The sequence below is a fragment of the Phoenix dactylifera genome, chromosome 8 (assembly GCF_051530095.1).
Source record: "Phoenix dactylifera cultivar Ajwa chromosome 8, Ajwa_hap1_PhDact_Kaust_v1.1, whole genome shotgun sequence".
Lineage (NCBI taxonomy): Eukaryota > Viridiplantae > Streptophyta > Magnoliopsida > Arecales > Arecaceae > Phoenix > Phoenix dactylifera.
The window spans coordinates 9,159,012-9,186,797 of NC_143197.1; the positions used below are offsets into that span (position 1 = coordinate 9,159,012).

At 38.4% G+C, this 27,786-nt stretch overlaps 1 protein-coding gene across 1 annotated transcript; it reads right to left on the reverse strand.

Annotated features, from left to right (window-relative positions):
• Positions 1-10,501: 10,501 nt before the first annotated feature.
• Positions 10,502-27,652, reverse strand: IBR3 (acyl-CoA dehydrogenase-like protein). The gene is made up of 16 exons (XM_039118512.2): positions 27,139-27,652; positions 26,032-26,172; positions 25,733-25,864; positions 24,475-24,663; positions 22,738-22,815; positions 21,056-21,175; positions 20,834-20,932; positions 20,645-20,762; positions 18,736-19,004; positions 18,349-18,543; positions 14,883-15,025; positions 12,942-13,026; positions 12,625-12,834; positions 12,401-12,553; positions 11,120-11,224; positions 10,502-11,041 (listed from the first exon to the last, which is right to left on the reverse strand). The coding sequence occupies exons 1-16, from the start codon at positions 27,415-27,417 to the stop codon at positions 10,850-10,852; spliced, it is 2,508 nt and encodes an 835-aa protein (XP_038974440.1). The 5' UTR covers positions 27,418-27,652; the 3' UTR covers positions 10,502-10,849.
• Between the last annotated feature and the right edge of the window lie 134 nt (positions 27,653-27,786).

The window sequence follows — 27,786 nt, forward strand, 5'->3', positions numbered from 1 at the left end:
AGACCCCTACCAGTTTATTAATTTAAATCAAAATGGTACATGAAGGGAGGTTTGGACCTTGGTCTGACCTTCAGAATACAATAAGAAAGGAGAAAAAATAGAGATGACTCACTTTAACAATTAAAAAAATAAAAATGTACAATTATAAAAAATTAAGAAATCTTACTAATCATCAGTGATTCAGTATTCACTATTCAGTAGTGTTTGTATCATCATCATCAGAGGATGTTGTATTATGTCCACCTTTATCTTGAAGTCTCGCCTCAGTATCCAACCAATCTTTGAAGCAGAGAAGCATCTCAACCGTTTCGCCAGTCATCCTACTTCTCTTTTCGTCAAGAACACGCCGACCTGCACTAAAAGTGGATTCCGATGCTACTGTGGACATCAGCACAGCTAAAATATCGCGTGCAATTGCAGACATAACAGGATATTGATTTTTAACACTCTTCCACCAAGATAATACATCTAGACTCTCTATTTGATTTTCATCATATGCAGACTGAAGATCATTTCGTAAATAAAATTCTAGTTCACTACTTAAATATGAAGAAGATGAAGATGAACTTGAAGCATGTGTGTATTTTCTCTGTGCAATGAATGAAAAAATAGATGACGAACGAGAACTACTAGAAGAAGAAATAGAGCTTTGTACGGAGAATCTAGATCCACGAATTTTTTCATCATATATAGCATAAATATCATAAAGAAGTTGTTTTACCTCAATTTTAGCAGGTTCAGGATCTTGAGTCATATTTTCACAGTATGCATCAAGTAAAATTAGCACGCCATTTAATTTAACTCTTGGATCAAATACAGCAGCTAAGTTATGCATAGGACATATCTTGTCCCAATATTCATTCCATTTAGATTCCATTTGTTCAATAATAGGCATTAAAACATCATCATATCTATGTTCTGCAAATTTTTGACTAATTATATATGCTTGTTGTAAAAATGAATATGAAGTTGAATAATAAATACCAGAAAGAACATTAGTAGCATTATAAAAACTAAGCAAAAAATCTTCCAAAATTTTTCCTTTATTCCAATCAGTTTCAGTCAATATAAAGCCTAATCCACGATCATTAATATATGCAGTTAATAAGTTTTTATATGGGTATGCATCATGTATCATGCTATATGTTGAGTTCCAACGAGTAATTACATCAAGTTTAAATTTTTTAAAACGTTTACCATGATTTATACATAGTTCCTTAAATTCTTGAAGTCTTGATCTTGAAGCATGAATAAAAGAAACTGCATTTCTAATTTTTGAAATCACATCTTGAATCATGCCCATGCCAGCTTGAACAGAAAGATTTAAGATATGACATGCACATCTAATATGCAATAAATTTTCATTTAACATGGGATGCAATGAGTCCTTTAATAATGTAACAGCAGAATTATTATTAGATGCATTATCAAAAGTAATAGACATAATTTTATCATTAATATTATATGAACATACAGTTTGATAAATGGCATTTGAAATTTGTTGCCCAGAATGTGGAAAATCAAAAACACGAAAAGCAAGAATACGTTTATTTAATTGCCAATCATTATCAATATAATGAGCAGAAATGGCAATAAAACAATTACTACCTATAGATGCTGACCAAATATCAGAAGTTAATGAAATTTTTACATTTAAAGTAGAGAGTGTTTCAATTAAAGTTTGCCTCATTGGTAAAAAGTTAGTCATAGCTACTCTTCTAAATGTACGCCTACTAGTTCTTTTGTAAGCAGGTTGTAGGTTTAATTGAACATATTCTTCAAAATTAAAAGATTCACATAAACTAAAAGGTAATTCATCCTTAACTATCCATTTTACAAGTGCTTTTCTTTAATTTTCATGATTATATGCAAAATTACCTACAAGTGATCCCCCTTGTATATTAAGGATACTTTGAGCATGAGAATCATGCACCCTATGACTCTCTTGATGTCTTTTTAAATGGCCTGTTTCTCCACTACTACTACAACTATAAAGTTTGGCACATTTTTTACATTTTGCTTTCCAGACTCCATCAACCATAATTCTATCAAATTCATTCCATACAGCACTAGTCCTCTTACGAGAAGAGGTTTGATCTTCACTCGGTTCACTAGTTCTAGAGGAACTAGGAACATGGGGTTGGGGATTAGTTTCTTCTCCCTCAGAAACAGGAGGAATGCCAAAATGACTTTCCTCAAAAGATGACATATCTAAATTGATGAATGCAAAAAATAAAAACTAACCACAAGAAGGAATTGAGTAGAGGGTCAGAGGGCAGAGGTAGAGCCGAGATTCTGAGCTTCCTCTTGTGCTCTCAACAGGAGTGACCTTCTCTTTTCAATAGGAACCTCCTCTTGTTAGCACTTGAACACTTGCTAAATGCAAACTAAAAATTAAATTGCTAGAAGAGCACTTTAGAAGAGAGAAATAGTAGTAATAGAGAAGGAGAGAATAGTTGGTTTGGTATGGTGAGAATGAGGGAGAAAAGGGATATTTATAGGACTCCAAAATTTTTTTCCCAAAATACCCCTCAAATTAGCCGTTTTTGGACTGTTGGGAGGGGTATTTTGGGGAAAAAAACCAAAAAAAAGCCGTTGGAAACGGCTATTTTCTTGCCCCCTGCCAGACGGGCCATGCCAGGCATGGCCTGTAACGGGTCCAAACGGGCCGTGCCAGGCACGGCCCGTCTCGTGCCAGGCATGGCCCGTAACGAGCAAAATTTTTCTGCCAGACGGGCTGTGCCAGGCACGACCCGTTTGGACCCGTTACGGGCCGTGCCTGGCACGGCCCGTCTGGCAGCCCGTCATGAGCCGTGCCTGGCACGGCCCGTCTCGTGCCGTGCCGGGCCCAGCCCGCCAATCCACGGGCCTAGGGCCGGGCCGGGCTTGGGTTTTTGGCTGAGCGGGCCGTGACCCGCCCTTCTTTTGAAGCTGCTTTCCGCCTCCACCATTTGGTGGTGCTGCTATGATGTAACGTGCAGGGCCAGGCACGGCCCGTTTAGTCCGTGGCCCGGTGGGCCTGGGCCAGCCCGGCACGGCTCGATGCCCATGACTATTGGGAATTCATTTGAGGAGAGCAAACTATTGGAGACATAGGAAGGATCAGAGACCCTGTCCCATAAGCACTCCTGGATTGCCACCTCATGGCCTCATTGTGGAATCAAACTCATGATAGCTGCAACGCAAAGTGGCTAATTCTCAGGAAATGGAATTCAAGCATGTAAATGGCGTAGAACATGGAAACACACACGTATGTGTATATAACTTCTGTCAGGATCTAGTGAGTCCAATACCATAGTGAATATATCTTCCTTTTACCCCCACAAAAAATATCTCTTCCAATTCATACACAACTAACTGTAAACCCCGGACCAGATGGACCGGCATGGACCAAAGCCGACGGTCCATCTGGAAATTTTGGAAGGAAGGAGGTGGAGGGCGGCAACTGTTGAGGCGGTTATAACCACCTAACAGCCGCGGTCCCCCAACCCTCTGAGGTTGATGGAGGGTTATAAAAACCCATGGAGTCCTAAGTACAGGACCCCATCGACTACACTCTCCCTACTCCTCACCTTCTTCCTTCTGTGCAAGGAGCCAGATAGCAGTGGCACCAGAGGAGGGGGGACTGACAGCTCGTCGTCGCACTGCGCCACCGGAGCAGGCACAACAGCTCGCCGGAAACACTTTACGGCTCCTCGAAGCTAGGTAAACTCCTAACTCCATTGACATGCTGTTAAGCTAGATCTAACCTAACTAGGAGATGTTAACAGAGAAAGATGGGTAGGAAAATGATGTAGTAGAGGGGAAGATCTCATCATGGGCGACATTCATCCGGCACTGGATCGGTTGACCGGAAACCATTGACGGCCCATGCTGAAGAACCTTCCCCTCCACTCAACGATGGCTTTCCCTTCCCTTAAAACCCTAGATCTAAAAAACCCTAAATGTATACCTACCTCTAATACACGGAAGAGCTCTCGGCTGGAGTAGATCCGGTTCCCATGGCTGGAACCGGTTTGATTTCTGGCCGAAGATGACTGGAGAAGAAGAGCCGAAGGGGGATCTCTCTATTTGCCCATAGCCGCCGCCGACTCGGGGCACCGGGGATGCCGTCAGGCCGATCACGGGCGTCGGCCGCGTGCTACGCGGGCACCACCGGCTTCGGCCGGTTCCTCTGCTTCTTGGGGGGTGCCCGTGCCCTATCTCCTCCATCGGAGGTGGAGAAGGGGAGCGGCCAGCCGGGCCACGGCCGCTGCAGGTACCGCCGGTTGGCTGCAGTGCCGCCGGCTTCGGGCCGGCCTCATCCCGAGCATCCTTCCGAGCTCGCCCCTAGCTTCATGCGGGGGAGGAGAGGAGGAGGAGGAGATCGGGACGGAACGAAGAAAGGAAGAAAGAGAAGGTTCGGGAAGGGAAGAGAAGAAAGAAAAGAAAAGAAAAAGAAGAAAGAAAAGAAAAGGAGGAAAAGAAAAGAAGAAAGAAAAATAAAATAAAATAAAAAATTACTGTGGGCCGAATTAGGCCGATTTCGGTGGTGGGCTTCAAATGAATTGGGCTTTAAAGGCCCGAGGCCGGACTGGGCCTGGTCTGAGCCCAATATCCTTAAACTCAGAAGTAACTGAGCCAGAAGCTGAATCAGACCTGAATCTGAGGTTGAATCAAGTCTGAACCAGAAGCTGACCCAAACCTGAACCAGAAATTGAATCAGATCTGAATCAGTATGCAATTGACCCAGACCTGTACCAGAAATTGAATTAGGCTGTGGACCCGAAAATGAAATTGAGTCCTATGGATGGGCTGTAAATGATTTTAAGATTATAAATAAAAATAAATTAAATGTGCAAGTAACATGTAATTTAATGATATTGCTAGGTATTGGAGAATTAGCATTTGGTGAGCAAATTAATGTAAGTAACCTGTCTTAATCTTATTATGGATCATGTATCACGTTTTATATGATGAAAAAGTATTATTGGAATTGTGTATATGAATTGTGAAAAATGTAAGTAACCCGGATATAATCTTATGTTCTATCAAATACTTGTGACTATTTGTTATGAAATTGTATATGATTATTTATATTTTCACAAAATTAGGATCCAACATGTGTTAGCAAATGATTGCATGATTTTGGATAAATAGCATCCATCATGATTATTATATTATTTACACATGATTATGATGATGTAGAAAGATACATGGAAAGAAAAATAAAGTTTTCAGCATGATCATGAATTTTATTCAGCATGATGCCATTATACACTTTCCAATGTACCGATGAGAAAAGATTTATAAAAAGCATGATATGTTTTTAAGAACTCTCAAATCGCTATGCACGACCCCCGCCAGTGGGTAACAGTAACTAGGCATACGACCCCAGCCAGTGGGTAAAAGTAACTTGGCTTTACGACCCCCGCCAGTGGGTAATAGTAACTGGAAGAAGACCCTACCAACGGGGAACAATAGTTGGCAAAGATTATGGCCCTCGCCAGCGGGTTACAGTAGCTCGGCATACGGCCCTCGCCAGCGGGTTATAGTAGCTTGGTTTAGACCCTGCCAACGGGGAACAATAGTTGGCAAAGATTATGGCCCTCGCCAGCGGGTTGCAGTAGCTCGGCATACGGCCCTCGCCAGTGGGTTATAGTAGCTCGGCATACAGCCCTCGCCAGTGGGTTATAGTAGCTCGGTTTAGACCCTGCCAACGGGGAACAATAGTTGGCAAAGATTATGGCCCTCGCCAGCGGGTTATAATAGCTTGGCTTAGACCCTGCCAACGAGGAATAATAGTTGGTAAAGATTATGACCCTGTCACGGGTAATAATAGTGACCATAGCTGCACTATCATATGAAAGCACAAATTTTTAAGTATGAATAATGATGAGTACGGATTTCAAAGCATGAATAATGATGAGTACAGATTTCAAAGCATGAATAATGATGAGTACGGATTTCAAAGCATGAATAATGATGAGTACGGATTTCAAAGCATGAATAATGACGAGTACGGATTTCAAAGCATGAGATAATGACAAAAGTTTTATGATGCATATCCATGTTTATGAAGTTGCATAAATGGACATGCATAGTTTTATGACTGGTTTGTTATATGAAATGCTTACTTTGTTACAACTGTTAGTTTCTTAAATTAATGCACTAGTATGAGAAAATATTATGCTTGATCAGATAAGATTATGCATGGTTACTTACTGAGCTTTATAGCTCATACCCATTTATTTATGTTCTTACAGATGAATAGGAGATGCTAGGAACGAGGAGCGTGACATGCTTCAGGGTTATCGGGAAAGAAAATGACACATTAAAGTTGCTATTTTTAGATGCTTTGTAATCAATCTTTTATTGATGAAACATTTGAAGTTTTTTTTTTTTTAAGTGGCTGCATGTTATTGCGGGTAAAGGTTTGCAATAGCACGGCCGTGTCATGATCCGAATTTGGGGCGTGACACTAACAATCTCGACAAATTTGCTAAACGAATATCCCGACAAAACTGAGAAAAGGAAGGCATGCCCACTGATGCTGTTTTGGTCTTCGTAGTTGGGGCGAAGTCCACATTACTTGGAAAGAGAAAAGGAAGGCATTGGCAATATTTTATATCTGTATCCATATGGAGATGCCACCCCCTTAAAAGAGGCTCCATGGAATGCCGGGATTTAAGGCATTGACAGGGGGAAAAATATCTGTTTCAGTCTCCTAGTCGGTGAATTTGTTGACTAAGCGACCTCTGACAACTGAAAAGTGTTCTGCCACATTGAAGACCATCCGTCTCTACAACTTGGTCAAGCATAAGCAATATGAACAGCTTTATTATGTTGGCTTGGGTTAATATCTCATACATGGTTTACAGATAGGAACCACCACTAAATTAAAAGTTCACCTAAAAATCATCATTCATCAAAGAGGGTGAGGCATGGTGTATGATCAACTTCTGTTTTTATAGCTGAAAAATAATGATAACACTGCATAATCTGACTAAGAGGTTTGAAAACTTCATTTGTTCTGTTAAAAGCTGTGTTTCTAAATTCTATATGTATATATATATATATATATATATATATATATATATATATATATTTCTTACTTCGTCAACTTTAGACATGAAATGATGGATAGAACCCATTCTTCTCTGGAGTCATTATGGATAAAGAGATATGTGTTTGGTTTGTGGGATGCCTACTGATACAGAGAAAAGTTCTGTGCAGAGACCGGACACAAGCAGCTAGTGAGAATTAGTCTAGAACTCCATGGACTATATGCAAATGATGAAGATTGGTTAGATAAGAGCTTTTTTCCCCATTTTAAAAAGAGATTTTTTTAAAAAAAAAAAAAGTTCTGAGCAGCTTATCCATCTACGCATCCGAAGGTTTGTCTAATATAAAGCAGACATAGACCAGGAATGGTTTGAAGGACATGTGAATTGAGTACATAATTGATCACTGGTTCTGATAAGACTGAACCATAGCATATTATGACATGTGATGTGGGCCTTCCAATCATCTGTCAGCAGAGAATGTGCATCAATCCATGTGGAGCTGAGCATTTAGAACATGGGTGCAGTACTCCCCATAACATGGGGCAGGACTCTAGATGTATCCCTCAACATGGTAGACCATAAAACATTCCATCCATCCAATTTAAACCATAAGGAATTCCCACCCCATATAGGCAGTTGCCCACATTCCCCTTTGTAACATAAGTGGAAGAAACCAATAAGCTGAAATTTCTGTCAAGAGCCAATATTGTGGAGCACTAAAAAAGAGTACAGACATCAAAAGAAGAATAAAAAACCTCAGAGATCAGAGACCTTGATAGATTCTTGGCTGCAACCTAAAGGAGAAAGGAGCAGGATGCAAGGACTAAAGAGGAACAAGGGTACATCTTGGGAAACTTTATCTTTTCATTTAGTTAATAGAACTTTAGACTAGAAGGCACTCCAGAAGTCAGACAAGCATGGGAGAGAGAACAGACTTTTGCAGTGAAAGCCAAAATTAATGGCCACTGCCTGTGATCTCGGGACATCCAAGACTTTTCAAAGGCATATGAGAATCCAAAGCACCAAGGAGTGAGTTTGCGGCCAAAAGGCCCAAACTGAGGGACAAATCCCTGACTGGTGCTCAAAGATTGGAATCCTAAGCATCAAGATGCGGCTCCCGCAGATACCAGAATCAGCCATCTACTTGGTGGTCATCATTCCCCTGACAGGGTCATCATTGAATCACACCCAATAACACCAGCGACCATTGTGGTCAAACCCAAGAGATGGTATATGAGGTACATAGGCTAATGAGAATTAAAAACCTACGGCCTGTTTGGAGGTGGTGGTGGTGTCATTTTGTGTTTTATTCTCTGCAAATTAATAAAACACGGCTTACGCTGCATGAAGATTGATGTTGAAGATGGCATTATGTTTAGTTCTTTGGAAGCAATACATTTTTGCTACCAAAAACTTAATTTTTTTAAACAAAAAATCATCATACATATTAATTCAGTATAATTTATTTTTTTTATATTTGAAAATAAAACAAAAAATAAAAGCAGTACCAAATTTTGATAAAAAAAATACACATGTTTTTATGATAAAAAGATATTTAAATGATAAATAAGATGGAATGGTGGTAGTAATCTTCTAGTAAAAATTAGTACTTGCGTGTTCAATAATCAAGGATTCATGGATATTCAACATTTTTAGTAGTGCAATGTGGCGGCGAACACTTCCAAGGACCCATACTATATATTTAGGATAAAGGATCGGATTTTTAGATAGAATTTTAACATGACATCAGAGACCACGATCCTACTTACTAATCCATATGTCGTCCCTTGTTTCAGATTGTATCCCTCGGACTCTACACGTGGGAGAGGATATTAAGGAATAATAATCCTACACCATATAGGTTAAGAACTCTTATAGTACTAGTATACTTTTGGACTCATCCATCTAAATACTCAAATTTTCATATAGGATCTTGACACTACATATTTAGGACAAAGGATAAAAACTTCTCCACCCGCCCATCCTCCAAGAGCAAAAGCGATATCAAGTATATAATATGTATGCTTTAACAAAAGCACTATATGTACTGATAAAGTATGTTCATTACACAAAATAGTCCTTTCCTTTGAGCTTTTGATACCGAATACATGAATATATTATAATAAAAGGAGAAGTCTGAGACCATTTGTCCAAAGACTAGATAAAGCAATTTAAACCATGAGACTATGCATGATGATTGGAGAACAATCCACCTAGTAGGAAATTTTTGAATTAGGAGGAAGAATATTGGAGTTTGAAAATATTTCGAAGATATTGCTGGAGAACGGGAATCAAAAGGAAAGGAAACTCTGTGGCCTCTATTTTTGTTCATTTCGTAATGGGGTTCACCCCTCTCTTGCACCAAGAAAAATAAAAGAAAAAAAAACAACAGACAACAATAACAATGGAACCTAGCTTTTTACTTAATGTGCAATAAAAATTTGGCAATGAAAGCTTCATTATAATTTTCTACATTATAATACATTTCAAGAATAACCAAAAAGAGAGAAAAATTGTACTTCGTACATTGCATGGATGTGGTACTCATGATGCCCAATAAAAGTTTCTTTACGAAGGCTCAATTAGTTTAGCGTCCATTGCTTTTTATGTGGATACTAATATTAATGATAAAAATTCCTGCACAACCATCATTACAATTCATAGCTTAATGTATAACAAATATTTAATTATCAAAGCTTTCTATTTATTATAATTCATTACAATGCCATATTGTATTTCAAGAGTAGTTAGATACATAAACATAAAAAAGGTCATACTCCACACATCACACGGGTTGTATGCTAGTTTTGTTTCTAATTTCAGGATACATGACTGAAAGCCAAGCTTTAAGTAGGCACTGGCATATTAAACATTGATCTACATAAATTAATTGTCACGTATGGATTTAATTTTTCAACCTCAAATCAATTATCATGAGATGACCATCATTTCCTAACTGTAATTGAATCAATGGCCGTCTAAAAGGAAATAACGGCTAGAAGACCAAAGGAACCGGTCATGCATAGACTGATGCACACATACAGGCATGCTCTTTTCCCATAGCGATAATGAGCGCTTGCCGATCTCATCATTTCCCCCCTAACCAACATAAAGGCCGTGGAGGACCGCATCAGCCTTTAAGTGAGACAAGTGATCGAGAACGCATCAAACCTTGGTCAACTTGAATTAGGAAAAATATAACCCGTTCCCAGCTTTAAGAAGCTTCATTTCATATCTGGTTCAACCCCCACTTGATAGCACTAATTTCAGCTGAGCTTTACTGAAATGGGCAAATCTGATTCCACTGTGAACATACAAATGTTTCATGATACAGGCATTTAAGAATAGTTGCAATGAGCTCAAGCAGCATCAAATCCAATCTTGTTAACAAATTCAGGCCTGGAAGTAATTCGAGAATACCAAGTAAAAGCGAAAAAAAAGCCCCAGCTGTAAAATTTGGTATAACATGGTTTTCCAATAGAGATTTCCAGTTCATTTCAAGCAATGAATCAATGTTTATACATCCAAATCCATGCCAGTGTATTTAATCTACATCGAGGTATATTCCAAAATTTTATTTATTGGAAAAATGTTTGAGTTGAAGAAACATCCACCTTTGCAATCATAAATATAGGAAATCACCAGTCATCCAATGTGCTCACCAAGCTTTCAAGTCCTGACTGCCTCTTGCCTCTTGACTGCTTTATTTTGGTTCTATTTTATTTTATTGTGTACCCTGTATCTTTCAGAACTGGGTGCCTTCAAAGGCATCCCTCAAGATCAAGGTCTTCACAACATGAGTCTTATAGCCTGGCTCTTCGCAGTTCTAGCTTAGCTATGGTGCCTAGATGGACTTCATCGGGGCCATCGGCAATTCTTAAAGTCCGCGCGGTTGCCCATAAGTGGGACAAAACAGTGTCCGATGATAAACCGGCAGCACCATGAACTTGCATTGCCATGTCGAGCACCTTCAGGGCCATCGTTGGTGCTGCTACCTGCCAGAGAGGTGATTGGTTTTATTTCTCAAGCCAGTAGGAAGAATGGGAATATTCAGGTACAGTTCATGATTTTACCTTAGCCATAGCAATAGTTCCACGGGCTTTCCTGTTCCCGGACCGGTCGAGCTGATCAGCTGCCTCCAGAACTAAGAGTCTTGCCTGCTCCAGTTCTACTCGACACTGCAAACCCCAATGACAGATCATGATGTCAGCATTTTTCATCAACAAAGACACTAGATTAAGATAACCCAAATGTTACAAAATGGCCGCACAAAGAGATTAAAATTGCAAGAGTTTACATGCATTAAGGATATTCTACAAATAGAAAAGAGCAATTGTCAATTTTATTTCTTTCAACTAGAATATGGATTATGATGAAAGAAATGACAATCAGTTCCACTTTGCCAATTTCTATCATTAAATAATTCTGGGTCAGGAATATAGATCCTAATACAATGAAAAAGGGTGGAGAAAAGTGGATGTGAACCTATGCGGTTTGTTCTTTGCATGCATTTGAGACTGAAGAAGAGTAGTTCACATAATGGGCAATAATAAGGGCCCAGGTATATACTTGTTTCATGCATGAACATGCTGGATGGTCAAGGAAGGACCGGTAGTGTCAAGAATAAAGTAAATGCATGACCTGCAGATTATAAGGTTACTCACTGAGACGGTGCAAGTGTGTGCAGAGACAATCTGCAGCCCTGGAAAGGGGAAATACTATGTCGAAGGATATGAAATAAGTGAAGACCTAAGATAAACTGGACAATAATCATGCAGAAAGATCTCAAACAGCATGCATTTAAGTTTCTGGTTGGTTGCAAGGAAAAATAGAATTTTCCAATGGAAAACATTTCAGGGATTTGGAAATTAAGTATGACGAAATTTTCAATATTTTATGGAAACAAAGATATGTAAAACTAGTTTTTTTAAAAGGAAATTTGCTTTCCAGGCAATTCCCCTGCCCACCAAATAGGTCCAAATTGAGAAGGTAGTCTCCTTCATAATAATGGATAGCAGATTTTAAGTGCTTGGAATAGGATGCTCATAGGTTGTGATTGATTTCATGCAAATATCAATATGCTAGAATGTATGGTTTACATGAATTTTCAGAATACATGGGGTTTATAACATGCATTCATTTCAAGCATACATTCACTTCTATAAAGATTCTGTGTAAAGAATCACACATAAGCACTATTAAATGGTACAATCTTAAGAAATGACGGCAGTCCACTCATTCCAAGACACTCAAAGCACTAGTTCTCAAGTTTTCTGCCTTCTGCATTAAGGTGGCTAACTTAAGTCCTCCAAACCTATGGCTATGTTTAGTGGATGTATCAGCAAAAAGATTACCTTGGCAATGTCTGACAAAAAGGAACCTTGCTGTGCAATCAACTTTCCAAAGGCTTTCCTTCTAAGAGCCCTTTCAACCATCATTTGCATGCCACGTTCTGCTGCTCCTATCAGTCTCATGCAATGATGTAATCTTCCAGGACCCAGCCTACCCTGCAAAGATGAAGATGTTCAGGTATTTCAAGTGTTAGGAGCTCTTTAAGAAGATATTAACTTATGCTTACTTGAGCGATCTCAAACCCTCGTCCTTCTCCAAGCAGGATATTTTTTACTGGCACGCGCACATTTTCAAAAGTTATTTCTGCATGCCCATGAGGTGCATCATCAAAACCAAAGACCAATAATGGTCTCTTTATCTGCACACCAGGAGTATTGATATCTACTAAAATCATCGACTGTTGTTTATGTTTAGCAGCAGTGAAATCTGTTTTTCCCTGCATGGCAATTCATATCTTTGGTTTATTTGGGGGTGACAAGAAAAAGAAAGATAACATCATTCATGTGTCTCAGCACCTCATGTGATGACAATAGTTTAACTCACCATAACTATAAGAATTTTGCATCTAGGGTCCATTGCTCCACTTGTCCACCACTTCTTTCCATTTATGACATAAAAATCTCCTTGTCTGCATGAAACATCATCGCAGAAACAGCTAAAGGTAAAAATCCATTTTGGGTGCATACTAAGGCAGTTGCCAATCAATGAGAGAACAAAACCGGTAAATGATTCAACTTCATGAATCATGACACATGAGGAGCAAGAACAAGAATAAATCAAAAAAATGAAATAAAACAACTCTTTTCATAGGAAGAGTCCATATAATTATATTAGTATACAAGTATGTGATCCAATTCACAGATGAACAAACAACAAGTGATTCTTTCTGTTGGTGACCATGTAAGGCCAACTGCAGTCTTCTCCCCACAAAAAGGTGCATCTGAAAGGAACTGATCTCCCATCATTATAGGCCATCAGGTTTTTATCATTAAAAAGGTTTATTGCCATAGCCAAATTTCTCTTCTATCTTTCTTCGTTCCTTTTATCATTAAAAAAATTTTTATCTTTCTTCTTCTTCTTCATCTTCATTAGTTTCTCCTTTCTTCATTTCCCCCATTTCTAGACTCAAAAACCCAGTGAGTTAGATCCAAGCAATAACTTTTCTTTTCTTTCTTTCTTTTTTTTGAAAAAAAAGGTCCAAGCTAAATACCAGGATGCAATTCTTTATCAGCCAATGCCTGAGACATACCCCAAACTAGCACTTGCAGCTCCACCCATGGTAACTTCGTAAAACAGTCAAAAGAGAGCCTTACATCTCTTTTTATTTTCAACTGTTGTTCAAAATTTCATCCAAAACCGAGTTTTCATGGGTGTCAAAAGGAAATCTTGCTTCATAAGTATTCACATCACATTGCCATAATTCAGTTCTTGTTCGAATATCGTAACACCCTGATGGTTTTGTACATTCTTTCATCTTCCAATTTACAACTCGCTTTGTCCAACTTTAGCCAGTCACATCAATAATAACACATGCAAAACAGCAAAAGTTTTTCCTCTCAAACATTTACTTTCTGTTCATCAAGTACAGTGCAAACATGCAAGTTCTAGTGGAAATTCATTAAGCAGGCTCAACTGCTGGAACTAGGCCTGCTGTACAATTCTCATATAAGATCTTGGACATCATTGATCAAGTTATTTAGATTATTCGTCCAACCAAAACCATTTTAAATTATATCAATTATCACATTTATATAAAATTTCTAAGTCTAACCCTCCTTCGGAATCAACACAGCATGCTTTCCATCCTTCTCATTAATATTGACTGGTTCTAGTTCATAGTGAAAACAACTTAACTCAAAAGACATTGAGATAATGTTTTTAAGTTGATAAATCTGAACACAGTGCCCATAAGTCTGTCTATGCTCACTAAAACACGGTATAGATCATTTAACTAGAAAAGCCAACTAAATTGAATTTGAAAAAAAAATGCATTACTTGAGTATGCAGAATGAGGATAGAGTGAACTACCAAGTATATAATACATATCAGGCAAATAATTATTTGATATAAATATATGGTACTGGCTGTTGTAACAGGAAATAACCTATAACTGATGTAAAAATGATGAGAAACAAATTTGAAGGATCAGAAAGGACTGAAGTACGATTACCCAACCAACATCCCAATTTAAACGGAACTGTACCATTATGAGAGTGTCTTTCTGTACCAAAAATAAAAGTTACTGAAGTACCAAGTGATGAACAGGAAAATGTATGTAAACAATTTGCAAATTGCATGTTACTCCAACTAGAAAATAAACCAAAGAAACAGTGATGAACCAAACGCTTGCAGCATAAATGGAACGCAAATGATAAAAGTTTAACAATTGTGCAGGTGATATGCCTGGGAAGACAACATATAGTCTTTGGCAAGAAATTTGCGTCTTAAAACCACAGATTGTTTCAACCTGCCATATGATCTTACCTAGTAATCGAACATTCAATGTTGGTTGCATCAGAAGATGCAACTTGTGGCTCAGTCATTGCAAATCCAGACCTAATTTTCCCTTCTAGTAAAGGAATAAGCCACTCTTTAAGTTGTTCCTTGGTTCCATATCTCAACAATACCTAAAAATAGAAAATCATAGCAGGAATCAGAACATTTATTGTCATGCTATATGCAATCATTGAATTTGACAAAGCACTGAGACTCAATAACTTATATTGAACTTATATATTCTTTCTTCTACACTCTGCTTGCAATGGATTTAATTATCAAAGAAAAGCAGTCAGGATACTTCCAAAATCACAACATGATTGCAGGTAGAACAGTAAAAATGAGATCATGGTTTGACCTTATTCTCTCTCTCTCTCTCTCTCTCTCTCAACCCCCCCCCCCCCCCCCCTCTTCTCCCTTTTGTAGCAAGAACAACAGACCTTGAAAAACATATTGTTAAAATAAACAAAGGTGAGGAGAGATACAATGATATCCAAGAGGAATTGCAAAGAAAAGCAGTCAGGATACTTCCAAAATCACAACATGACCGCAGGTAGAACAGTAGAAATGAGATCATGGTTTGACCTTACTCTCTCTCTCTCTCTCTCAACCCCCCTTTTTTTGTAGCAAGAAGAACAGACCTTGAAAAACATATTGTTAAAATAAACAAAAGGTGAGGAGAGATACAATGATATCCAAGAGGAATTGCAAAGATTGTCTAGTTTCCTCAATGGCAGCATATTTATTTAAGTATAATGTGTTAATGGTTGAAAAGGATTTATAAGCTTTTATATCAAATCATGGATCACATTATACTCAGTTGTATTATCGATATGGTGAAGAAGAGGTGTGGAGGAAATGGCGAGCAACTATCACCACATTATAGAGTTGAAATCAAGGTCGGAGGAACCGGAACCGGGCACCGTACCGGTTCTTCGGCAGCACAAGGCGGTATAGGTCGTGACGGGTTTATACCGATGAGGGCACGGTACCGTGGGAGAGAGAAAAAGAGAGAGAGAGAAGGGGGAGAGATGGAGAGTGGCTGGCGAGGGTGGCGGACGCCGGCGGAGGGCCGCAGGGGGCTAGCGGAGGCCACAGCCTCCGCAACCCTCCTTCTCCCTCCCCCGCTCACTCTCTCTTTCCTTCTTCATCTTCGGCTCCAACAACGGATCTCATTTTTGTTGCCAAAACTGTACCGGTGAGCTACTGGTATGGCTCGGGACGGTTCCGCCGACCTTGGTTGAAATTGATCATCATTTCCAGAATCTACTATATATTTCATTAGTACTTTTAGAATCAAATTTCCAAATCATGGTCTACAACCTCAACATGAACTCAGAGTACGAATGTGAGACTAAACCCCTATAAGTCTACAACCTAAACACGTCTCCCTGGGTCACTCTATTACAGTCATCCTTCTGCTGATTGTCCCCCCAATGCATTGCCCTGCTAAGCTTTTTGACATAGCAATATTGCATCACCATCCCAAGGGCATGATGCATGCATTGCAACTGCTCATTATTTCTCAAAATTGAGTCATAGCATCTAGAAACTTAGAGATTTTTTTTCCTGTAGCTGTTCATGCCAAACAGGTACCACAAGTTTTAGGGGCTATCTATAAAAATAATGTCTAGCATCCAAATGACAAGCACCCATGTTTGACGAAAGCATATTTCAGCTTTCCTTAGACCATACTCCTTTTCCAGCAGAAGAGTCCCAGCCCACAAGTGCATCAACAGACTCAACATGCCAATGATGGCTTGGCAAAATGCTGTAACCTGGATCCTTTGATTTACCCCAAAACTGGAAAGATTTGAAGGATCTACACAAGCCCACAACCCAAAACTCGTACCCAAGCCCAAGTAGCATTGCTGAAAGCTTCATCCAAAAGCATGGCATATAAACTATGATACGACCATTAACCCTGCAGTGAAGATGGCGAACAGTATGTAATGTCTACAATATAAGCTGTTTATGTTACGGAGGATCATTCACATCCAGGGTACCAATGGGCTAGGCAAGACTCAAGCCTGAATAGAGCCCATTGTTTAAACCTCAGGTCCAAGGCTGACCAGGCTCAAAGCCAGACTGAGGGTATTAGGCCCAACCTGACCAGAGTTTGGACACTATTTGCAGGCAAGGGCAAGCTCAAATTGGGCCACAGTTCCTTTCCAACACGTTCCCAAGCAGCCCAATAAGGTTTGGTCTTTACAATAGGGCTTCAGGGAGCAAAAATTGAGCCCAACCCATTTTTCTACAGGTAGGGACTCTTAGGTCACTTGGGCTGGGGGGAGTGGAGGCAGTTTATTTATAACAAGTCATAATAAAGATTATGTTAGTTGATTGTGCGGTGATCATTTGAGCATCTCTTATCTCATTTAAAAAGTTTCCAGTATTGCTTTTTTCGTTAAACTTCAATAGCTCAAGATCCTTACATTTAAGGGCTTGTTCGAATTTTCCTATAGGATTAGGCTGAAAATCCTGTAGGATTCGTGAATTGGGCCAATACAACCAGCAAGATCACATGCTATAGGCTAGGCTAGATTTATATTCATAAAATTCCTAAGAATAGTTTTGAAGTGGGACGGTCCGAATCCCATAGGAAAAAAAAAAACAATGAGGTCTTTTTTTTCTTCCTGCAGGAATGGGCTGGGAAAGGTCTAGTTACCATAAGATAGGCCAGGCCTTATATTCCGTAATCCTAGTAATCATGTTTCTAATCCTGAGGATCCAATAGGATTATCCAAATAGGCCCTAAACGTGAAAGCTCACTTTCTTGCTTTATTTGCCATGAAAAAGTAGTGGTTTGGCTTGTCATTTAAGTATATGAATTGCTGCAGTATTGATGCTTAAAAGTCTACACAAAATTTTAAGGTCATTTTTAAGGAAAAGAAAATCTCCTGAAGTTGTCAGACATCAAATAATTGTTTGACTCCAATGAAGATTCTCAAGGACATTTTCCATCTAATAATCTGGATGCATAATTTTAAACTAAAATATATCTCTGGTGCCTATGAAATATTAGTAAAAAAACACCACCTATTACAGATCATGTTCCTTTCATGCAAAAATACTCATTACTTTCCATTTGGAGCCAAATTCAGTCCCGAACTAGAGTTTTTTGCAAACTTAAGTATTTCCAAATTCTTTTTGAGTCTCCTCATGACCAGGTCACCATAAAGGGAGCAAAAGAAAATTTTGCTACTTCATTATCAATATAAAAAGATATCACAAACCAATCCATCAAATGTATAACAATGTAATTCATCGATGTAGTAAACATTAAGCAGTCACAAAGCAAAATAAACTGTAAACATGAATTAATGCCACTGCTAATAAAAGACATTCGTACTGAAACTATGGCAAATACTATAAGAGGTTCACAAGATCAAAACACAGTCATTAAAGCATTTAGGAAAAAAGGGACATAACTTTGATGGGTGCTTTCATTTACCTCCATATTGCCAGTGTCTGGTGCACTGCAATTAAAAAATTGTGGCGCCCAAACTGAACGGCCCATAACCTCACACAAATATCCATAGTCAAGGTTCGAAAGCCCTGCACCTAGTAAATGATCATTCCAATATCCTGAAGAAACATGATCTTCTCCATCAAAAAGCAGTTTCCTTGCTCTAGCAGCACTGTCCAACTGCAAATGAACCACAGTCAATACACAACTAATTACCAATAAAATATGCATCACTTCATAACCAAGCAGCAACTGCTTAAAAATAAACTAATAGAATAGAAAGCAATAGATCAAAACCAACAAAATTTGTTCCATATATAAGAGGCCCACGAAGATAAACAAAAATAAGGAGTATATGGATAAAATGCATACAGGAATCCACAAGTTCCACAGGCCTTCTCTCTTTGCTAACTCTTTTAATTTCTCTTCTTCTGGATGAACTGTCCAGCGTGCATTTGATTGTGCAAGTTTGTAAAACTCATTTTCCATTGGGTAAATATGATTTTCCGTAAACTTCAGTAATTTATTACGAAGTTCCAAAACCTTTTGACTGGGTACAAATTTGCCCTGCCCCTTTGCAGGGTATGAATATTCTTTCTCTTTATCCAACTTTTTCCAAGAAACTTCTGAATCCAGAACACCTGAATACATCATATCCCAAGAGTGAAATGTTTGTAGATCTCTGAAACAACTAAAATCTTAGTGTCGAAAAGATCCTGATATAGTATTTATAAACCATACATGCAGACTATGAACAAAAATTAAGTTTCTTATCTTGATATCTAAATGAAAATGGTGCAAAAATATAGGAGATCAGATTTTGGTTCAAGCATAAAGGTCTTCTTCTAACAATGTGGGTTTCTGCATTGAAAAATAAGACTTAAATACTGGCATTAATTTGCTACCAAGCTGTCATAAAATGAGCATAAAAGAACAGAAGTTACCCAGACAAATCACTACAGTAACCGAGTCGACCTCAAACTATGAGGATATGCCATATGAGTTCGTTTATGCCATTTATTTCTCTACAAGGAGTACCGCAACTGTCAACCTAAGCCACAGAACAGCTGAACTTGGAACAACAATTAACAGCATATTTCACAATATAGTGCTTATCAAGAGTATTGTTAGATGGAGTTATTCAGCACTCAGTCATGACCTTAAAAAAGTAAGCATGCAGGAGATCTGAAGTGAATTTTATCATTTAGTAAACAATATAAACAGTAATTGATGCCCTGAAAGCATAAGTTTTTCTAAATGAGTTTCCAATACCTTCAATTCTTATACTCTTTTTGAGTAGTTCAACAATGAGGCACCATGATAATTTTTTAGGAAGATGATGCTGTATAGGCAAAATCACCTAAACCACATGGTTTTGACAGTTCAAAGTTTAATGCTTTGAAAAATCCCAGAGTTTTAAAACTACAGCTAAGCTATCAGGGTTCATTCAATCAGGTTTTGTTCAATGAGGTGGTTCTGTCCACTTCAAGTCGGTCCGCACTCTTATGAAAACATAAATGGTTTTTGTTTGAGAAATTTTCCCAGATGGAAGTTAATAGAAAAGGTATAGCTGATATAATTGGTGATGAATACTGAGCATTATCATCATTTGCCAGCAACATCCTAAGAAGATAACCTAAGTTCCAGGTAATGCTTCTAGTAGTACAGTAAACCTTCTACATATTAATATCTAATAAGCAGATTATCTCTAATATCTAATATGCTTCTGATGAATGAAGTCGGTCCCATGATTGATATAAATAGTCTTTAAGATATATTAACAAATAATCTTTTCCAGTCTCAAAATATCATATTATGTTTATGAGAAAAACACAAAATATCATATTATATGATTACTATTATCTACATGCATAGTGCATCCCTCCATCATATATCTTTTCCATATCCGCTCCAAAAAAAATAAAGCATATAGCCTCTATTTCATTCTTTACTTCTATCTTCTACACTTCCAAATGTTTTTATCCAATCTCAGAGTTTCACATTTTCCATATTTTCTTTTCCTCTTTAAGTTTTAAAAGAACTTTGAAAATTTAGATTGAAGTCAATAATCAAGACTGTGTCAGAAACAGTTCTGACAGGACCTCAAAACTCAGTAACAACACGATTTAAAACTCCATTTGACAGAAATTCTTTACAATGAGAAAAAAACCAGAACATCTAACATACACAAGAATGCTCACAGAAGTTAATATTTATTGGCATGAAAAAGAACTGCTTAACCACTTAACAAGATCTGAAATTAATTTAATAACATAATTACCTTGTGGAGGCTGACTAGGAAGCACAGATTTTTGATTAATAAATGCCCATGCATAATCAATCAAAACATTTGCTAGTTTTCCAGCATATCGAGCACGCTCACCACCAGAAGCATTACCCTGCATTTTTGTTCAGCACTTAAATACAAATAAACAACATGTTGAAATTTTGCATTAGTGAGTGTGAATACCAAAGTCCATCTGTGATATACTCCTGCAAAAATAGATGCCCCACGGAACAAAGAAAAGGCAACATAGAATTTCCAGCCTGCAGCTGGCCAAGGTTTTCCCTGAGATTAATTTCAGATAAAAAGGTTAGCAACAGTAAGAATCTAGGGGACCATAGGCCAATGTGATAAATGAAGTTGCAACAAGAAGATTGCTAAAAACAGATTCATCAAGTCAGTGCTTACTGAAGCAGAGCAGTATACGGCCAGGTATTCTGCTAGAGAAGGAATGCCTTCTGGAGTACCATTAACTTCAAATCCTCCATATGATCCTCTATCAACTAGCATCATATCCACAATATAAGGCTGCAAAAAGAAATAAGTCAAGTTTGAATTAACACTACTGTATTAACAAGCTTTAAGACAATTATTCCATGCTTTGCAGGCTCCATTTTAAAATATTTCAATTGACAATAATTACAAATTATAAACTCTATATAGAGCTAAAAATTCATGATAGTACAGATTAAACAATATGGAAAGATTGAAATTATACCAGACATGCACTATGATACATGTGACGGATTTTTGCAGTATCTACTATGATGTTTCTTACCCATGAGCAGAGTACATTTGAAAATGATTAACCCACATTTTAGCTGCCTGAATCGGCGGCACATGCAAAAATAATGAAGCATAGTTAAAAAAAATCAGTATCGGAAGCACCTAAGAAGCAGTAATTTAGAAAAACAAATTGTTTCAGCCAAGGTCTGCGAACCGATACCGGAACCTGCACCGGTCGGCTCCTGGTACGGTTCGGTACCAGTTCGGTGTCGAATCGAACCAGTAGGGCGCTTTTTTTTTTTTTTTGCAATTCTCAAAAAAATTTAATGGTAATCACTCTTTTCAAACTTTTTCAATGAATTTAAGTCTCATTTGATATTTTTTTGATGTTTTCTTGATTTTTTTTGATATTTTTTGATGTTTCTATGATCCCGGTTTAACCTAAATGATGCATCTTATTGCTTTAGCTGGTGGCCGCACTTGGTGGCATTATTGTCCGCACTGTGGCAATAATGCCACAATGCTACTTGACTCGGTGCGAACCGCAATGGGACTAGCCGACTGGTTCCGACAGGTTCAGGCCGGTTCCAGCCCGAAAGGGACCAGTTTCGGCTAGTCCCATTGCGGTTCCAGCTCATTTCCTATTACTGCCCAAACTAGGCGGTTCGGCCAATTTGGCAGACCTTGGTTTCAGCAATAAATGATGCTTGACCTGAAAGGGGGTGGCAGCAAAGAGGGTGGAAGCATTCAGAAGTGACTGTGAAAGAGAAAGCAAGCATTCGAATGATTGAATAGGGTGTGATGCCCTGGTTAGAACAACTCAAACTAATAAGATTCACATACATTAACCTAAATGCGAGAATATTTAGCACAACCTGGATAAGAAATCCATGTATATGATCGTAGGCACATGTAAAGCATGTTAATGTTCTACATAAATTTTTGGCATATTTTAACCATATGTTTTTCCATCACTCATTCATTACATTATTGCAAATTCTGAAAGTAGCTGAAGTAAATTTTGGAAGCGGCAAACTACTCCAAACAAATTAAAGCACCTGAATCCTGATACATCAAATTTTCACCACGTGAAAGTAATATGGAAGGATCATGGTCTATTAAACACTTAGAGACATAATTAATAGCCTCCTAGAATTAGAGAAATGACAACGCAATCCATGATGACATGAAATCCTTTTAATACCAGAAGATAGGACAAGGAAATGAGTACAACGAAAACAGTGACAGTGAATATGTTATGCAAGAAATGAATATCATCAATTACAGAAAATGTAGTAATGATATAATACAAATAAAGCAGTATACATATAATTACAAAAGAATGAAAGAAAAGGAGAAAGTACCAAGCTGCTGTATGCAACATCACACATTTGGTTTCCCAAAGTTGATAGTTCCCAATCAAGAATACCAATAACTTGATCCTGTAGAGGAAAAAGAAGAAAATTGTTAACCTTCTTGTATAAATATCAGAATAGCAGTATATCAGGTGCTTATTAACTCCAAGGGGCGTTCATCACTTTTCTGGACCTCAAACTAATTGCTGTCCAGTGTCAATGTCTTAGGGCCAATTATAACATCAAAAGGCATATTGAAAGAAAATGCTGTTAAGTATTAGAAGAAATGCTACAAATTTAGTTCATTAACCCATTGGCAGGCATACAAAAAAGATGAGATTACCATTACTCATCTTTAGATAGCTTGAAAGCAATAGCCAACTACAACATGCTATAGAACCCTCACAAGAGCCATGGTTAAAAGTTGCATCCTTCATTCCAGTAATTTTTGTTGGAGAGTGGGATAGTCTCACTTTGGATAGGCAAGGGACTTTAGGTGGCCTTAAATACACGAGCCCATCCTCCTATCACTTGTTGGCTTGTTGCGCTTCTTCGGATTTTTCCCTGCAGGTTCTCCATGTGCGAAGGGGTGTTAGAGATTGGGATAGCCCACATCGGACAAGCAAGGTATGTTGGGTGGCTTAAAAACACATGAGCCCATTCATCTATCAGCTTAAGCTTTTGAGCTGGATTGCTAACATGGTATCGAAGCCAGCCACCCCTTAGCTATTAATTTTGCTCCCTTCTCCCCCATTGCTTTCCATGTGTACCTAAAGTCCCTTGCCTATCCGATGTTGGACTACCCCACTTTCCAACATTCCCTCGCACGTGGAGAACCAATAGGATGAAACCCGAAGAAGGGCAACACATGAAAAGCAAAGAGAGAAGAACAAAGCGAAATGGACAGCTAAGGGATAACCAGATTTAATAGAATGTTAGCAATCCAGCACCAAAAGCTTAAGTTGATAGGTCGATGGGCTCATGTGTATTTCAGGCCACCTAATATCCCTTTCCTATCGGATGTGGGACTATCCCACTATCCAACAATATTTTGTTATTGTGGTCGGAAAGGAGAAGAGATGGACCGACCTCCAATAATATGATAACATTTGGGCATACAAGAGCCAGCCTATCATAATGTTCCTCTCCCCTTTCGTCGTTCCAGATAGATCAAGTTTTATCAAGAAAAAAGAAAAAAAATCATAAAATGGCCTCAGCAATAAGATCCGAACTTGCGCTTTTGGGGATCACTCATATGCATATGCAATTATGTGTGTGTGCGTGCCTGTAAACACAAACTAGTTCAAACAGAGCTTTTTTGTAAGATGTACTGAGTGTCTGTAAACATAAACTAGTTCAAACATAGCTTTTTTGTAAGATGTACATACCTTAATAATTTTCTTTAGTTTGTAATACGGAGCTTGTTAAGATGTAACAAGTGTATTTTAGTTTTTCTTCATGAGAAAAAGGAACCATAATTTTGAATGTATACACAATAAACATAATAATTAAAAGTGTAGAGCATAGAGATATCGATTTTCATTATAAAGCTATCCAAAATGGCCATCTGCTGACAAGATATGATTATCTATATTTCAATTCAATGCACGCCGAGAGATATAGGCATAGAAAACAATACTGATATCCTCTCTCTCTTCCTCTTACTCTCCCTGGTATAATGCAGCTATTTGTTTGAATAAAGCAAGATGCAATTGCAACGTTTGAGCAAATACGCAAATTACCAACCTTGACAGGATGAAAGACTAGGTTATCAATCCGAAAGTCCCCATGAACAAGACCAGTGCCTGATGATGCTGAAGAATCTTCATGTGGAATATGTTGTTTCAACCAACCAGCCAGATCCAGCATCTTAGGATTTCGATCAGGTTTTCCTTCACCAGTTGAAGCAAGATATTGTTTCTCCCACCTTTCTACCTATCACAAACAAAAGAATATTTTCATTGAAGCATATCAATATTAATTCTTCATGTTCATCTAAAAGTCTACAAGTCTATTAAGAGACCTGGTATAGTTCTAGATGGGGTGGAAGCGATATTTACAACATTCAGTATTATAAGCAAGAGTAAGCCTTGGCGCAACGGAAAAGTTGCTCTATTGTAATATAAAGGTTACAAGTTCGAAACATGGAAACAGCCTCTCCAAACGCAGGGGCAAGGCTGTGTACATTTGACCCTACCTAGACTCCACAATGGCAAGAGCGACTAGGATGCCCTTTATTTAGTATTATAAGCAAACTTAACAATATGCCTAAAGTAATCTTTATTAATTTGCTAAGTTTATTTGATTCATGCAAGGTATTCTGGCCCAACTTTACTAGTTCAAGGAGTAACTACTTTAACTTTGCCTTTATTTGGTTAATCTAATATATGCTTCTGAAAACACCCTCATTTAGCAGCATGTTAATATCAAAAGCACACCAGCTTGCATAGGTTAACAGACACACAATGAGGCACCAAATACCAGACCAATACAGACATGCTGCTGACACTCCAATAAGGAGGTAGAAGTTCAGCATATATGAACATCATAATTGATAAGAGACTGCTGAAAATGACCAAGCCACCCCAGATGCTTCACTACTTTATCCTTGAATCACTCAGCTTCCCAATTCCTCTGATGTACTTATGTTTACTCTGTCCCACTTGTATTACCAAACATCCATCACAAAATTCTCATCTCTATGCCATTATTGTCATATTGTCCACACTTCTTCCTTTCATGGAACAAAAAGGTTCACCTTATTTAATAGTAAAAAATCAGACTAAAACAGTAAAATTATTCATGAGAATAAATAATCCAGTTTTCACAATCTATCCCGGCAATGGCTACTGGTTCCACACCGAGAGCATGAACTCATTAATAAAAAGGTTTTTCTTAGTAAGATGGCCACCAGAGAATTTGGAAGCATCCTTATACATGGGCGGGAGTACAGGGAGATCATAATTCCATAATAAAGCCATCTGAAGTAACCAAATGAACTCACCTGTCTCTTGCAGTAGTTTTCCCTCCTCCCAAATTTTTGCAGCCCAATGAAATCCACATTAACTTTGTGCAGAGAAGCTAGAGCTTTCGCAGTTTCTTGATATATTGCCTTCCTTCTTTCAGGGACAATTCCCTGAGATAAAGAAATGAAGGATTGGTTAAAACATTCATCTATAAAAGTACAGATTAGCAAGCTCAGACCTTCCTAACCCAGGTACACACTTTGATATAGTAAATAACATAAGATAAAGTGTTACCAACTACAGAAAATACAAGAAAATAAAGGATCGTGAATCTTACTGGTAGCTTATTATCTAGAAATATCCGTCCCTCTAAATACTCCATAATATAGAAAGATGTTCCAATTATGCTCGTATCAGTACACAGACAAAAAACCTTTGGAACTGGAACATCGGTATGAACACCTAATGCCTTGAGAACCTGTTTCATCATCAAAAAAATTAAATGCCTAACACAGGAGGGGCAGAAAAATAACTACAATAACACATGAAACTGCAATAGAATTACAGAATTAAATGGAAGAACTATTTGTATTGCAAATTGGCCTATGAAATATCATTATACAACTCCTTTTTGCTCTGTATGGTAAAAGAGCCATGCACATATATTTTAATAATCAACCAAAAAAAGGTGGAAGAAAATAAGGCCAGTGCATGACAGCTATTACATTGCAATGGAGATACATCTATAAATTGTTGTATGAACAATGACTCGAATACTTCTCTTCACCTTTTTTTTAAGAAAATAATATAAAAACTTTTAGCTAAAGGTATTTGAACTAAGATTAACATAAGGCCAAAGTGAAAATCAGCATGTAGGCACGTCAATATGTCACAATGCATGACAAGTTGACAATTATTGAGTTATGAAAACTAGATATAAACTCCTGAGCAAATAAAACTACCAAGGACCCAGCCTTTTCAAATTCAACTTGATAAGCATAAACTCGCTGTTGATTTTTAATATATCTTACTGAAGAGCTACAGGAAATAGCTAGATCGGGTGAAATGAGGAAAAACAACTATGATTTGTAAACCGTCTGGTTTGTAATCAACGAACATGTGATAAAAAGGAGCATCGTGCATGGTGACTGAATCGGAAAATGTTCTAAAGAATCACATGTTCAAAACTGGCGATGTATTCATCCAATACAAAAAAAGAACCCACCTTTTCTTTTATCAAATTATTAACTTAACTTGTGCTACCAGAACAAAGTCCACAATTTCTAACAATCATTACTTCAGAGGAAGGATAATTATCCATAATTCCACTTCATACTAAACCCAAAATTCGGTCTTTTCCTTTTTTCCCAAAACAATCATCCAATATATAGCTCACAACCCGGGAAAATTTGGATATAAAAGAAGAGAAGGGGAAGAGGGAAACCTGGAACTCCCTCTCAACAGCATGGGCGGACTGGAGGAGAACCCCGGGGGGTTTCTTTCTTAAGACGTAGCGCTTGACAACCCCAGGGGAGAGTCGGGAAACGGCTTCGAAGCAGAAGGTGGGGTTGGACTGGCCGTGGCCGAACTGCGAGACGGTGAGGTCCACCGGCAGCGGCGGGAAGCCCTCCACGTTAGCCGCGGCGTAGCGGAGCAGCGCCGCCTCGTCGAACCGGCGCGCCGAGTTCACCGGGTTGAGGAGATCGAAGGTGCGCGTCGCCATCGAAGAACCCTAGGTAGCTCGGAACCCCGAGCGAGAGATGTCAATGGAAGGCGAAAAAGCAAAGCGGACGGAGTTAATACGTTGGAGGTGGGTGATATCTTGTTCCAATGGGAATGGGATAGGGCCCGCTTGTGGGGCATCAACTGGATATCCCGTCCCGTGCGGCTCTATGACCTATGCTGGCTTCCGTTGGCTGTTATGGATATCATCGTCGCGAAAGGCTTGGGCCAGTTCCGTGGGTGAATACGATGGTCTTAGATATGGCCAGGCTGGCTTCGGCGCTCGTTGCCGGATATAATAAGCCAACGATAGTAGGCAACAGCCATTTATCCGATAATTTGATTGTGGACCGGCCAACCACCCAATTGC

Coding starts and splice junctions, on each gene's coding strand:
- IBR3 (XM_039118512.2), bottom strand. CDS start 27,417: ATGGCGACGCGCACCTTCGATCTCCTCAACCCGGTGAACTCGGCGCGC. Junction 20,933..21,055: donor CCGTATACTGCTCTGCTTCA/GTAAGCACTGAC, acceptor AATTAATCTCAG/GGAAAACCTTGGCCAGCTGC. Junction 13,027..14,882: donor ATTGAATGTTCGATTACTAG/GTAAGATCATAT, acceptor TGTTTCATGCAG/ACAAGGAGATTTTTATGTCA.